The following is a 16,029-nucleotide window of genomic DNA, read 5'->3' as shown; positions in this document are numbered from 1 at the left end:
CTTCCAGGAATATCATCTATGAAACGCTTGGTCAGAAGTTTCTTTTGGTGGCCAGGCATGGATAAATGTATTGATCGTGTTGTAAGAGAGTGCATTGAATGTGTATCAAGTAATAAAATGTTAAGAGTACAAGTTCCCCCTTTGAAACCTGTGGCGTGGCCTCATGAACCTTGGCAAAAGGTTGCATTTGACATTTCTGGTCCATTCAATTTTTTGCCTGAAAATTTAATGTTTGCTCTGGTCATGATAGATTATCATTCCAAGTGGCCAGAGGTTAAATTTGTTCCAAATGCCACAACTAATGCTGTTTTTTCTCATGAAGGGTGTCCTTCTATATTAGTCTATGATAATGGTGTACAGCTTACATCTACCGAAATGCAAGGATTTCTCAAAGATTGTAGTATAACACATAAGCTTACATCGTTATATGAACCACACGAAAATGGACAGGTAGAACGATTTAACAGGGTGCTTAAGACATTTATTAATGAATTGGTAAAATGTAGTGGCAGCTGGATTAATGTGTTAAGAGAACGGTTGTGGATTTATCGCATCACTCCTCACACCACTACTGAATCAGTCCTTTTAAACTTCTTAAAGGAAGAAATCCTGCATCTAATGTGTGTCCATGGTGGTTCAGGAACAAATCTCAGAATAGATTTACTGATAGAGAATGTGTACACAATACTGCTAAAAGGCTTGGTATTAAACAGCTAAAATCTGCCAGATGGCATAATGGCAAATGGATAACTAAAGCACATTCTTTCCAAATTGGTGATTGATTGAGTTAGGATTCTCAAACCAGGTTTGATAAGTAAAGGGTCAAACAAGTTTGGTAAAGCTACTCAAATGAAAAAAGTATTTGCTAATAGTGTTATCACCCAAGATGGTAAGATGTGGAATGTGAGGTGATTGGCTAAATGTCCACGTTTGTATAATTATCACTTGGATAATGACAACGTTATACATCATTCCAGTAAATATTTTAATTCGTCTGATTATATGTCAAATAATGGAACTGTTGCTTCTAGAGTTAAACTATCAGAACTTGTGAGACAATTACCAAAGAAATGTATGGATTTTGTGAATTGATATTTTATTGTTCTGATTTTGTTTTTATATTGATTTTGATTTTTTTTATTGATAAAGGGGGATGTGTTACATTTCTCATATTGTAATTAATTAATTTTACAAATTTCTTCTATGTCTATAATTGTGTCATGCTAGTCTTCTCAATTCTGGCATGAGCCTTGTTTATCTTTAGATAGGATTCTAAGTTCCAGCCTGTTGTATTGAACCTGAACATTCTGTATGATGTTCAGTTGCATCTGGACCTTCATTTGAATGGACCACATAGCTGTGCTGGAATAAATCTTCATTTAAAATGTATTCATTTGCATTTGAATAATTTGCAATAGTGCTAGTGGAAAGCTTTGTGGCGCTTTTGTTGCTGGAGGCTGATATTGCAGCTACACTGAAAAACAGCCCCCTAGGGGTCTAAACCGGCATCTACCATGTTGGCCCATAGGGTAAACTCCCAGGGCCTGCTACGTCCAGTCCGGCCCCGACCATATCCAAAGCAGCAGAGATCCAAGAGGATCTATGCATTAATATGGACGTGGTCACAGTCTTTTCTTATATTGTCCAAGAGTGATAGTTACACAGATTCAGTATTTTGTGCAGGATGAAAGACAGCTTGAAACCAATCTAAAACATCAGGCTTTTACAGGTGGTTACAAATGATTCTGACAGCATGTTTTCTTTGATTTTTCACAGATGTGGAGTAAAGAGATTTGCTGACATTATTTAGTCTCATGGGGGAGGAGTTGGTGTCTTGGATATACAGATTTCAGTAAAACATTTCACATTAATATTAAACCATTCTTCATCCACCAACCAGTGCTTTTACATGAGAGAAAAGTACTTCTACCACACAACACAATATTGTACACAACAATGACATGTAATGAGTACGGTAAGCTCTGTTAACTAGTGGGAGCAGTGGATTCAGTTTACACTGCTTCACGTGCCCTTGCAATGACAAATGACAATAGCTTCTATTTGGGTTCCTCATCCTGAAAGGATGTCAGCTGTCTGGAGCTTAATGTGTCCAAAAACAGTTCTTCCACACACTATTCCATTTTTGCACTATGCCTTACTTAAGCTCTTGTTAGTTTGCAATCTGGCAAGATGACCTTGCTGCTGTGGGTGTGGGGCAGGGTTTGAGGTAGTGTACTGTTTGCACAGCTCACAGAGCAGACTTGTGCTTACTCTGCCATTGTCTTGCCAACACTCGTGCAGGCTCTGGCATGAATGTGAAAGCTTCTGCTGAAAAAAAGCAGAGCAACACAGGTGAGGAAGTGGGGTGTAGGCCACTCTCCACTGGATCTGGTTGCAGGCAGGTAAATCTCTGCTGTGGGAGGTCAATCTTACCTAGGCCCACTTCAAAAATCCACTACTCAGATTAATAGAAGAGCCAACTTAACACCTTCATAAGGGATTCAACAGAGACTTAAGTCACTGACATTCAGGCCGCCTGATCTGTTGAACCCAGCCTTCCAAAGATCATTTTTTCTTTTCTGGGATGACCACCAGTTGACGTGATGTTTCCAGCATCAAACAGTCACAGGAGCTATTCATCATGCTGTTAGGACATAGGATATGTCTGCAGTCCTTCTGAGTGCCTAGTTGTTTCAGGCTCCTTGGGCATGCAACTGGGGCACTGGAGTCTTAAAGCCTCACCACCACATGGCCTAGCAGTGCAGGTCTTCCCTGGGGATGAAGTAGACACGTTTCAGTTCTTCTTTCCTTGGCTCCTTGCAGTCCATTCATTTCTAGATAGTGTCACCCTCATTCCTGGGCCCCTCCAACACCCTAGCTCATTAGTTGGTCAGCTCCTTGCCTCAGGGCAAACCGAAGGCAGCTCTTCCCCTGGCAGAATGCAGAACTTCCAGGTTTCGGTTCCAGAACCCATCCCTGGCAAACAAAATAGTTTGTCTGTGTCAATTGGTGTGGGACCCAGGACTCTCGTGTAGAGAGCTCTTGGGACTCTACTTGATAGCAACTGAACCATACTTATACAATGATTGTTGGTAGAGTTTGTGTATTCAAAATATCCTTCGATGGAACTCATTTTGGGTAGTTGTTGTCCTTTGCTTATCCTTAAAAGACTGATATGGACATTGTCTTTATCTTTAGAAGGTAGCAGTTTGGTCTGGTGGAGATGGGAGAGTCCTGTTAGGGGAAACCCAAAACTAGGGCAGAAAGAAGGAAGGGAGTGCCTCATTTAACTATCTATAACACTTCCACCGAACATTAAAGAACCTTTGTGTACCATGAGTCGCAATAATTAATTACGAGAGCCCTGCAAACCTCATCAGCCATCTGGCAAGCTCTCTCCAATCATCTATTTTATAGATTACTTGTACACTTTAAATCAAGTGAAGTATAGTATTGGTTGCAGTGGACTGGCAGGCTACATTGAACAGGAGAGGCCAGTAGGCACTCTGGCTGCTCTGAAACAAGGTGAAAAGGCTTTTCATGCCTCTATAATCTTTCTGCTGGCACCACTGTCATTCCTCCACTAGACATTGAGCTGACAGTAGCAGCAAATAAAAAATGGGACTACATGGTGTTTCACTTGTGGCCATAGGACCTTGATCTCGGTCACATACTTTGTCACTGGGAGCACTCAGCACAGCTGCATGATTGGTATATGAGGTGATGCAAACATAAAAAACTAACAGAAACTCACTGTGGAGGACTCAAGGCAAAGACCTCTTGCTCTCCAAGGACCTTGTTCATACCAGCACTCTCCTTTGTGGCTTACAATCTGAAGGGGAATTACAGGGGTTCCCTTGAGTCTAAATTAATACAGGTTTACATAAACATACCTCAAAATACAAAAAGTACAATCATATTATACACCAAAAATTGAAAGTTAAAAAATAATTTATTATGTATACCAGGAGACGCTTCTCCTGGTACAATTCAAGACTCCGACATTGATGTTGACGCACAGATTCTGTAGTAGCAAAACATTGATGGAAGTATAATGGAGCCAGAATGTACAATCTGTATTTGACAATTTTCATGTTTTACTTCTTCTGACTTTAGTCTCAATTGTGCAGGCCATAAATGATTGTCTTGTTTGTTTTTATTTATTTTAGATTAGGGCATTAGATTAGTTAGCCCTACATTCATTGTTTTTATCTCGTTGTATACATAATAAATTATTTTTTAACTTTCAATTTTTGGTGTATAATATGATTGTACTTTTTGTATTTTGAGGTATGTTTATGTAAACCTGTATTAATTTAGACTCAAGGGAACCCTTGTCATTTCCCTTGACCAGTTTAAGGGGTACCTCTCTTTTTCACTCATTACCATCTGAAGGGTCAACCACTAAGAGGATGAGGAGCAGACCTTTTGGATAGGTGCAGCTCACATCAGGGTACAGTGTAAACCGATTTCTCACCCTGAGCACTGGATAACTCCTACTTTTTCCAGTGCTTCCCTGTCCTCGCAGTTGCCATTACAAAAATGTTTTTTTCCCCAGTACGGTCAGGGACCTGGGTTCAATATGATACAAAAAACAGTGGTCCTAGACCTAGATTATCAACTGAAATGTATCTAGTTAAATTCTATTTTTCATGTTTTAGCTCACAGTACTGAATACAACTTTTTAAAACTGAGAAAAGTGCATGCAATCAATCCTCCAAGAGTTTATTCAAATCATATGGGGAACAGTCTTTGAATCACTGTAATCTAGGTCTAGGACCGTTGTCCTCGCAGTTGGGCCTGCAAGATTTGGGAATAAATGATTGCAACCATCCTTTAATACCCAGTGAATTTCTACATTTCTCTACTGCTATGCTGCACTTCTGCTGCCAGGCTAAGCAGCAGGAGTACAAATGGCTAATCTGCTTACCTTCTCATCCTCTTCCTCCTCCAGGGGCGTAGCTGCCCTTAGCACAGCAGGTACAGTGACTCTGGGGCCCTGCATGGCCCATTGAACTATGATAGATGCTGTATTTACTGCCCTAACAGTAGTCAAAGGGATCCATTTACTTGCTTGCCCCGGGCCGACAGCCTCCTTGTTATGCTACTTCCCTCCTCTATCCAAATCAGGTCCCATGCCAGATGCCTATGTTGACTGCAATGATGGGGCTCGTCTTCAGCAATGCCTCAAAATCATCTTCTCCCACGATGAAGAATCTAAAAAGTAAAATGAGCGCTGTACCAAGATGAAAACAAAGTAAGTCTTGCATGAGGAAAAATGAATAGGGGCAAAGGCATTGATTTACTTGAATCTTGACATAGCAGGGTCGATTCTTAAAGACCTTTGCCTCTGAGGCGTAACACATGCCCCCACAGCCCTGGGGCTCCCAATCTCGAATTGGCCCCCTCAGCACAGTACTCTGGCCGGAGATGTCCTGATTGAGTCCGGAGGGGGCCCCTCCACGTGCTGTGCAGGCCCCCCCCTCAGGTTTTGTTACGTCAGTCCTTTGTCAACTAGTGCTGTCTGTGATTAGCAATGTCTTAGGGGAATATGAAGCAAACTGTTTGCTAGCAGAAACTCTCTAGACAGCAAAAGGGCAGATCTCAAGCAGTGCCGGACTGAGAACGCAAAACATCCCTGGCAATTAAGTCAACTTGGCCAGTGGGGTGGGGGCGATGGGGGTAGGGGGGTCTAGAGGTGCTTGTGGGAAACACTGCTGCTGCTTCTGTTACAGGGGGTCGATATTAAATCACTGCTACAAAACCGTCTCCCAGTAACAAAACGGCCCCCACCCTTCCTGCCTACTGGGAAAACGCCTGATGCCCGGTACAGCCAGTCCGGTCTGATCCTAAGGAATCATTAGGCAGCTATTTGCTCAATTCTAATAGGCTCACCTAATGCAGCTCGCCTAATTTTGAAAATTCTGGCACCCCAATCAGTATCTCCCCACATGCAACAACTTCATTGGTTGAGGCTCTCACCCTAGCTTACAGAGCTCTGGAATATAAAGGACCCTTATATCTGAGGAAACAATTCAGGGCATACTCTCAATCCAGACCCTGAGATCCATTAGTCAAAATCATCTTCATAGTCCCCAGGGAGTAAGGCAAGTAGGATTGGAAGATCCTTTGTGTACCCTACGACCAGGCTCTGGAATTCACTCCCATTAGATCATCGGTTAGCTTCTTCAGAATACATTTGAAGAAAAATTTTAAAACGTGTCTTTTTAATTCTTCCCTCTATTCTTTTATATTTTCCAGTCACTTGCTGCTAGCGCCCGTACACCTCTTCGGAAGCAGCAGTGCGATTTAAAAAATAATTTGTATTGTATTGCATTCGTATGCGGTACATCATACTTACTGAACCCAGACATTTTCTGTTTTACCTTAGAGAGTCAGTTTAGAAAATATAGATTTTGTACAGAGGGAAAAATTATTTGTATTTTTTAAATATAATATTAACAGATATCAGACATGACTGATTTAGAATATTACATGTCATTGAGTGAAGTAAATCGCGAACGACATGGCGCACAAGTAGTGAGTGAGCAAGGCAAGATAAACAGTTGAGGATAGTCATGCAAAATGGTGCCCAGGCTAAATACTCTTCAAGAATAGAGCAGTGGCAAAGGGCCTCATTTACAAAAAGTGTTGCATTGCTGTGATAAACAGCGATGCAAGACTTTTCACTGTGCCCTCCCTGCGACACCATGAATGCGCTGTATGTACTGTACAGTGCTCCATGTCTCAAGGAGTGACAGATGCATTATGAATCCTGACGTGTCTGTTGGCGCAAAACTCACACATTGCTAAAGTAGTGTCATAAGCATGACGTAGTCTAGCAGTCTGGACTACGGCAACACCCTCTATGCCTGAATCAACAGAACACTCCTACACATGCTCCAAACGTTCCAGAACGCCGTAGCCGGACTTGTCCTTGGGACCCCACGACACGAACACATGACCCAACACCTACAAGACCTCCACTGTCTCCCCGTCGAGAAGAGAGTAACGAACAAACTGCTCACCCACGCCTACAAATCCCTCCACAACATCGAACCAAAATACCTCAATGAGATAGACTCCTCCCACGTACCCAAAAGAGACCTCCGCTCCGCCGACCTCGCCCTGGCAGAATCCCCTGCATACACAGAAACAGAGCAGGCAGAAGAGCCTTCTCCTACATTGTAGCCAGGGCCTGGAACAAGCTCCCTGACAACATCAGATGCTCTCCTACCCTGCACACCTTCAGGAAAAACCTCAAGACCTGGCTCTTCGACTGACCGGAGCTACACCCCCCCCAACCCAGTGCCTTGAGAGCAGAGAGCCTCACGGGTGAGTAGCACGCTTTATAAAACCCTGATTGAATGATTGATTGATTGATTGACGCAACTCCAGCAATGCATGTGGGAGGCCGATACACATTGTACTGCATTATCCTAACGCCTTGTATGAGGCAGACATAAGGTTTTGACAGAGTGGCGTCCTAGAAGTGGCACAGTGAAATCAGGTAGATTTCACTGTGCCAAGTCTTTCTTGCAGAGGAACACCGACCCTGCATACATTATACCTGATGCAGGTATAATGTAGCGCAGGGGTATACAAGGTGACGCATCTGCCTAGGTGCGTCACTTTGTAACTATGGTGTAACATAGCGCATTGTTTGCTCTGCTGCTGTGTCACAAAAAGTGACGCAACGGAAGTGCAAAAGTGTCACAAGGGGCTCATAAATATGCCCCATAATATCTAAGAGTTTCTCTTCCATGTATCAATCAATCGATCATAGCATTTGTAAACCGCACTATATACCCGTGAAGGTCTCAAGGCGCTAAGGGGGGGGGAGAAAGATCTCCCAACGGCAGTCACTCTTCGGATACGGGGACAGTGGCAGGGACGCGGCCGGCAGAGCAGAGCTGGCAGGTGGGGGTGTAGAAGCTGAGTCGGCTGTTGATGTACGCTGGTCCAGTGTTGGTGCAAGAGTGCCTGCGTTGGCGCATGGCAGCCAATTGTACACCATCGTAGAGGAGAGCATAGGGATCCGTCATATCGTTGTAAATATGACGCATCCCTGTGCTTTGAAAGTAATACAGCATAGCAAGCTATGGATTCCCATGTCATCATTGGACGGCCTTTGGACAGCATCGGCCCCCAGGGAGGCTTGGAAAGCTTTTTGCTGAATCTAAGATCTCTCCCTAAACACCATATACATCTATGGGACACTATCCATAGCATCCAACCCGAGATCTGTTTCCTTACTGAGACATGGTTGAAACCTCACACCACCCCCACTATCACTTTGGGGATACCCACAGGATATAGATTTATCCGACTGGACCGCCCGGTGAAAGTGGGGGGCGGAATTGCCATCATATACAGGGACACCCTGAATATTAGAGTTCTAGATCAAGTGATGCTACCTACTATGGAAGTATTAATTTTTCATCTCACAATCAGCCCCAAGGTACACTGGAGAGGAGCTCTAGTCTATCGTCCACCTGGACCCAATGCTGGGTTCTCTCTGGCCCTCACTGAATTGCTAGCTCCACATATGAAAGCCAACGGAGATTTTATCTTACTAGGAGATTTTAACTTTCATTTGGATATTAGTGATCATCCGGACACCAAAGTTTTTCTCTCAGACCTTGCACTCTTAGGTCTACACCCAAGAAATAATGAACCCACGCACTCAGGTGGTCATATCTTGGACTCGATTTTCACCTCCCATCCAAATGTTCATTGTTACCCCCCTAAGTACGTCTTTTGGTCTGATCACAAACTGATAAACTTCTCTTTTACACATACAACCCATCCCTTGAACCACTTGCCCACTCAGTACACTAAACGCAGACCTTGGCATAAAGTAACCTCTGCTAAGCTCGTGCAAGTATGGGAACAGCCAATATCTTCCAACTCCGATAACATCGACACTGCTCTCTCCAAGTTTAATTCCACTCTGACGGCAGCTATTAACACTCTTGCCCCTCAGAAAAACGTAAAAAAATCTACCATGGCTAAAAGGGAAGCCTGGTATACTGAGGCTCTAAAAACTGAAAAGCAGAGATGCAGAAAATTAGAGAAACTCTGGAGACGAACAGGAAAGGAGGAAGATAAGATTCGCTATCTGGAGGTAATGTCCTCCTATTATAAAAACATAAAAAAGGCCAGGAAATTAAGCCTTACAACCCAAATTGGAGAGGCAGGTAATTCAACAAGAGAACTCTTTAAAATTATTCAGACCTTTACTAACCCTGAGGTGTGCGAGAGCCCTAATACCTTTACTCAGGTTCTGTGTGACGATATATCCCAATATTTTGAAGACAAAATAGAAGGGATATATAAAAAAATCACTGCTGTCTCAGACTCTCTGGGAAATGAAGCTCCTGAAATATCCTCTATGTTGACCTCTGAAAGAACTCTTCAGGCTATCCCAGGAATAACTGCTGAGGACCTGACCATACTGATTAATCAAATAAAGACTGGTTCCCCTACTGACCTGCTACCTGCTAAATTCTTCTCCCCGCTAATTGACATAGTAGGACCCTCCATCCAGAAATTGCTTAATCTTTCATACGCTGAGGGTATGCTCCCATCAGCCTGGAAGAAAGCGGTAGTGAACCCTATACGCAAAAACTCCACCTTGCCCTGGTCTGAACTCTCCAACCTTCGCCCGATTTCTCTCCTCCCCTACATTAGCAAACTGGCTGAGAAGCACGTAAATACCATCCTTTCCGATTTTATCGAGGCGACAGGGGGCCTGGACCAATCTCAATCCGGGTTCAGGCCCAACCACAGCACTGAATCAGCCCTTCTTTCTGTGACGGATCAGATCAAAATGTCACAGGATAGAGGAGGCTCCATGATTCTAGTGCTGTTGTACCTGTCTGCAGCCTTCGATACCGTGGATCATAACATCCTTCTCGGCCGGTTGCAAGGAGTAGGAATCGGAGGCCTAGTACTATCATGGTTGGAGAGTTTCCTTTCCGGGAGATCACAATCTGTCAGCCTGGGCCCCTTCCGTTCCATCTCCAGGGGGCTCACGAAGGGGGTGCCACAAGGCTCCTGCCTTAGCCCTACATTGTTCAATGTATATGTGGCCCCCCTTGCTGAGATTGTGCGGAAGTATGGGTTCACACCGATCTCCTATGCTGATGACACCCAGCTCCTCTACCCTTTCAGCTCCCTTGACTCTAAAGTCAAAGAGAACTTTGCTGAGGGTATGAGGGCGGTGTCACATTGGATGGCGAAGAACTGCCTCCAATGTAATGTCACAAAAACTGAGGTCATGCTTTTTGGCAAAGCAAGCATTCTTTGGTCCCCTGACTGGTGGCCAATAGATCTTGGCCCAGTACCTTCATCTAAACATCATGTGAAGAATCTTGGGGTGAAACTGGACCAAAAGCTGACCTTGAAGGAGCACACCAATTACATCGCAGGATTGTGCTTTCACACTATTGGCCTGCTTAGACGTGTCTTTCCGTATCTTCCTGCTTCTTACAGGAAGACACTTGTGCAGGCATTAGTGACCAGCCGTCTGGACTACTGCAACGGCCTGCTGACGTTAGCAAATGCTGATGCAGTAGGTCGCTTGCAGGTGGTCCAGAACACGGCAGCAAGACTGGTTATGGGGGCACCAGCTAGGACCCCCTCCAAACCCCTGCTCAGGGAGCTGCACTGGCTCCCAATAAAACAGCGCGTCGATTTTAAGATCTGCTGAACGGTCCATAGATGCATCTATGGCATAGGTCCTAAATACCTGTCTCAATCTTTGGTGCCATATCAGCCCAGTAGGTCCCTTCGCTCAAGTAGTCAAGCCCTGCTAAAACCCCCGTCCACAAAGAAGTCCAGACAAGGAGACCGGGCCTTCTCCTCAGTCGGACCTGCCCTATGGAACAGACTGCCCCTTGAAGCCAGAACAACTACTAATTACCTATCCTTTAGGAAAATACTAAAAACTATCCTTTATCAAGAGGCCTTTCTGTCCATCTAATTTAATGTTCCTTATTCACTGACTGAGTTTCCTACTGCTGGCACAGCGCGGAGATACCCTTACGGGATTGATTCCTGCGCTTTAGAAGAATTTAAAATAAATAAATAAATAGCGCAGGCTTGCGGCACCATGCTGCATTAATTTCTTGTAAATAAGGCCCCTTGAACCTAATTGTATAAGGCAAATAAGAGGATTGTTCCCTGAGAACCACTGTTCTGCTTCTTAGACTGTGTGTCTAGATGCCGCTTGGAAAAAGTGTTAGCTCGTTTTTTTTATTTTTTTTCTCCTAACCATCACAGACAATAAACTGAAAAGCTGATGTAGCTGATGTCAGTGACTCCTATACATAGATGGCAAAGGAGTGATAGGAGCGATAACTGTCACTGTGAAAAATAAGAATAATTGTGATTTTATGCCTACTTATCACTATCCCAGAAAAAAAGAACAAATGAACAGTTTGGTTTACATTTCTTAATGCATTATCTGTCTTCTATTTAATATTTGAGAAGATATTTATTTTAAATAAAATGTAATACCAATAAGATGTCAACTGTTTTAATTTTATATTTAAGTTGTATATAACATGAATTGTTTTTATAACTATTAATTCATCATCAAAACAGGCATGTTGCCGAAACAAGTGGCTGATGACCTGAGACAAGGAAAAACCCTACAGGCGCAGAGTTATGCAAGTGCAACTATTTTCTTCAGGTAAACTGGGAAACTGTCAATGTGCACTGTTAGATCAACAAATGACTACCAAAAAAGTTCATTTAAGCACACTTTCTCTGTTCTGTTAGCTTTGGTGCACTTGTATTGTAGTCTGGAACTACTAATGGGTGTTCCTAGGACTTTTCCTCCTGACTCTAGGATGGAGAGGTTCTGCTCTCTTCTATTAGTTACGTTAGACCAGTTTTGCTTCTTCATGTTCCAGCTAAATTACTGATTTGTACTTTCTACATCCCAGGATGCTCATGGGTTGCTTGAGATCTCAGCCGAAGCGAGGCTAGACCAGATATGGAGTTTAGGAGAAGAGAATAAATAGGAAGTTTCATACAAAGTGCAAGATAAAGTATTTCAATGCTGTTGGCTACTCATAGATTTGTGTTTCCTCATTAGTCTGATAATCCAAAGTAAATTGTTAATACACTAGTGGTTATGACTCAACCTCCTCACTGTTTGGGTTTGGAGAAGAGACTTATAACTCCACTCTTTCTGTCTGGAGTCAACTGCATTCAGATTCTCTAGCAAAGCTCATGTGAATTTTCAAACTGATGTTCAAGATTTTGAATGTTTGCAGCTAGTTCTGGCATTTTTAAAGGTGTATTTTTTTTAAAGCGGATGTTCATCCATGTGTATGCTGCAGAGGAATATCATCTTTGTATTGTTACCCAACACCTTGGTACCAGAGCTTTCCATTGTCATTACCTTAAACTTATTATTTAAAAAAGTATATTTAACCTAGTGTGGTATCCTATTGGGTTCAGGGGAGTGACCAGTGCCTCAAAATATGTAAGAAATGGACTTTCGCATGTGAGTAAGGATATTAAAAACTAAATGGTATGTATCTGAACTACCCAATAGTGGAACTTACATTACTGACAGGAAGCAGAGGTCAGACCCGGGACCAGGGTTCAATTCCCGACGCGGCAGGGTCTTGAGCTCAAATGTCCATGGACTCGATAATTCTCGCTTCGGTGCCTGACCTAATCATGGGTTCACACTCTGAAACTCTGGGCATTAAGCTTGCTTAATCTCCACAACGGCCCCCCGCGGCGGGATGCCTGGCTTTCACCTTGGGGATGCCCTTTAGGGGCTATCTCACAGGGAAAAGCCAGGATGGGTTCCCAAGGCAAGCGCGGAGATAACCCTTCGGTGGTCGATTCAGGCGCTATGTAAGAAACATAATAATAATAATAATAAAGACCCTCTTCTTAATCCCATTCAATCATGTTTTTCTTAAAATTCCATATCTATGAAAGAATAAATAATTGTTTTGAATAAACAGCTTTATTAGTACACATGCAATCATATGGATCCTGTTAGCTATTGGGGCTTTGGTGAAAGAAGACAGTGCTGCTGTATTGAGAAGTAGATTAAGTAGTGATGAAGTTTCATAACCTACGTGATGCCTTGGGTCGTGTGCATGCGCAGTTCACAGTGGTAATGACATTTACTTTACATTTGTTGAGTCATGTCTGAGGGATATTGTGTTTATTTGAGGACTGTTAGGCATTGATTTTTACCAAGCATGTGGATTGGACTTTGTTTTTTGAAAGAAGCGCAGCGCTGTTTTACCATCGAGCATTTTTGACAATTGCAAAAGGCACATTCCGTTTGTATATTGTGCAGTGTGCACTGTTATAGTGCATTTTCCATCTTGGGAGGAAAGACCAAGCGCAGCCTAATATGTTTCCATTAAATGTGGTCACAGTATTTTAGACATGTGATGTTCCCAAGTGTCAAATCTTTTTTTTGCACAGTAATTTCCATGCTTCTGTTTGGCATGGAAGCAGTAGGAATGAAAGTTGAACTTGATGATCCTGGGGCTGTATCTATGTCAGTGTGCAGGTGTAGACCAGGCTCATGCACCTGTGTTCACTGAAACTGCACCATCTGCAGCACAGACTACAAAACTACCAGCTGTACTGTCTGAAGCTCACACACTAACTCATACATTTCTGAGTTATTGTATGCACTCAAAGCAGGGCACTTTTCATCAAAACCTGCTCATGGGTCCATTTTCAAGAAGTATGGTCACTGAATATGACCATGATATTGCCCTTGCTCCTTCCGAATGAAGGGACGCAACTACTATAGGCATGCTTTTTAGACCATCATGAAGTAAACATAAGAAGTGTATGTATGTAATGTATGTGAGGACATTGATTTTGGAGGCATCTTTGTGCACAGCAAACTTTGCTGCTGCAATCCTAAAGCCACAGGATTTCAGAAAGCAAAGCAGTGTCTTGACCTCAATAAAGGAGTATGGATTCATGGAGGTGCTCCATGCCCCGGGTTGGTACACTGCTAAGAAGTCAGCTATAAAACTGCTGCCTACATCGCAGCAACATGCAATTAACAGTGAGCTGGAGCCATTTTATGTGAGCCATAGCTGGAGCCGTTTTATGAGAGCCATACTCCCAAAATGGAAGTGTATGAAGGTCCTAGGGGTCAGAGACCTTGAAAATATCCACAAGGGCATATTAAGTGGCTTAGCATCACCCAAATAGGTCACAGTGGGAGCATGCATCACAGAAATGTGCTTAGAGGTAGGGGCTGCATTTATACTGTTTGACACCAGAGAGTACCAAAACTGTAAAATTACATCAACATATACTGCCTGATGCCAATGTCGCGCGGAATTGCTTCTGGCCAAAACCGACTCAGTCTTGGGACCAACAGACATCCGGTCAGTGGTCCAGACCGCATCACTGGGATGCGACCGAACACTGTCCGGTCGCATTCCTACATCTCACTATGGGAGCATGCATTACGGCCATAAACCGGCCGTAATGAATGCTTCCATAGGAGGTGCCGTTCATCCCTCCATCCCGTGGCAGGCACTTCAAGGTGCCTGACACATGGTGCAGGGATCAACCCCTTATCCTCCATCCAGAGGTCTGCACCAAACTGGCCCAGCTGGGGGTCCCCAAACACACTTTCCAACATGGTTTCCTTGTCGGACAGGACGGCATGGAAACCAAGTCAGAAACCATACATTGTAATCTCAGGGGCAGAAAGGTCCACCCTCGAGATTACTGGACCAGATTCCAACAGGCTGATGGGCTGTCTGAGCCCATCGTATGCCAGCCGGAATGACCAGACAATTTACTTTCCGACCACTTGTATGTTAATTAATCAGTTGGGAAGTAAACCAAAGAGCCCATTACGATGCGGAGCCTTCCGAGCCGCATCCTATTCGGCCCCCAATGTTTTCTGGTTTCAACAAAAAATATTCCTTTCCACTGTCTTTTATCAACCATAATCAGTCCATGACAATATTCTTGATGGGTTCATATCTAATGGTTCCATCAGGACTAGCCAGTTGATATGCTTTTGCATCTTGTGCCTAAGTAATAGTGACTCAATCTGTCAAGGGGCCAAACTGTATATCACGTGACTATCTTCAATACTGTGAATAATCACTTTCATCACCAGGAGTCAACTTTTGGAGTTTAGTAGACAGAATGCTTAAGTTATCTTTAAAGGCTGCCATCAAATAATTTAACTGGATAACTGCCTCTTGATGTTTCTAATTAGCTGCACCTTGCATGTGTATTATGTGTTGAAGATGTAGGGACCTGCTATGCTTGTTTCTGTTGTAGTTGGGCAGCTTGACTTAACTGCTGTTGCCTATGCCTAATTTGAGCTGGTCGTTGCCAGTGGAGTCAACCGGGGCTCAATTTTGGGGACTGGCATGTATTTTTGCTCATCAGACATTTACTGAGAGCAAGAGAGAGTAAAACACAAAAGGTGAAAGACTAAGTAAGAGAAACACATCAAAAACATCACAAAGGGAGAAAGCAGGAACCTGCAAGAGTGAGATAAATGGGCAAAGAGTGTCTGATAGTGGACTAAATAGGCTTGCAGTGGATTTAGCACTATGATGCCTTGGTATACAGGGTGCCCATATTTAATTGCAAGGCATGCGGGATTCTGAGCTGAACTTTAAGCAATTGCGTTAATTCTCTTATCAATTAAGCACTGCCATCACCTAACTTCTACTCTAAATTCTCAATTTGCGCATGGTTACATTGTTGATTCCACTGCTGTCACCACTTGAGATCTTAATGGGCGAATTCAAACTCAGTTGGGGAGATCTTATTTACATTTTTGGAATTCAGTTCTATCCATAAATAATTAAGACATAACATATGCATCCCGTTGGGGTGCGCCTTGTCCTGCAAATATGTTTGGGTCCTTTATGGAGCATTGTTTATCTCCTGTGAGAACCCTTTAATGCAGTATTGTTCACACATTCATGTAGCTGGTCCTCAAGACCCAAACTCCAGTTAGTTAAGGGTAGTAGTTGTGGCACT

The 16,029-nt window shown here is 43.3% G+C and overlaps 1 protein-coding gene across 1 annotated transcript in view; it reads left to right on the top strand.

The window, feature by feature from the left end:
* Positions 1-16,029, top strand: part of LOC147727408 (atrial natriuretic peptide receptor 2-like) — a 592,594-nt gene that overhangs the window by 454,061 nt on the left and 122,504 nt on the right. Inside the window, exon 16 of the mRNA XM_086963625.1 lies at positions 11,611-11,698. Coding sequence (XP_086819751.1) covers positions 11,611-11,698 — 88 coding nt within the window. The remainder of the gene's footprint in view (positions 1-11,610; positions 11,699-16,029) is intronic.

This window comes from Lissotriton vulgaris, chromosome 3_1, assembly GCF_964263255.1.
Source record: "Lissotriton vulgaris chromosome 3_1, aLisVul1.2, whole genome shotgun sequence".
Classification (NCBI taxonomy): domain Eukaryota; kingdom Metazoa; phylum Chordata; class Amphibia; order Caudata; family Salamandridae; genus Lissotriton; species Lissotriton vulgaris.
This window is presented reverse-complemented; position numbering and strand designations above follow the sequence as displayed.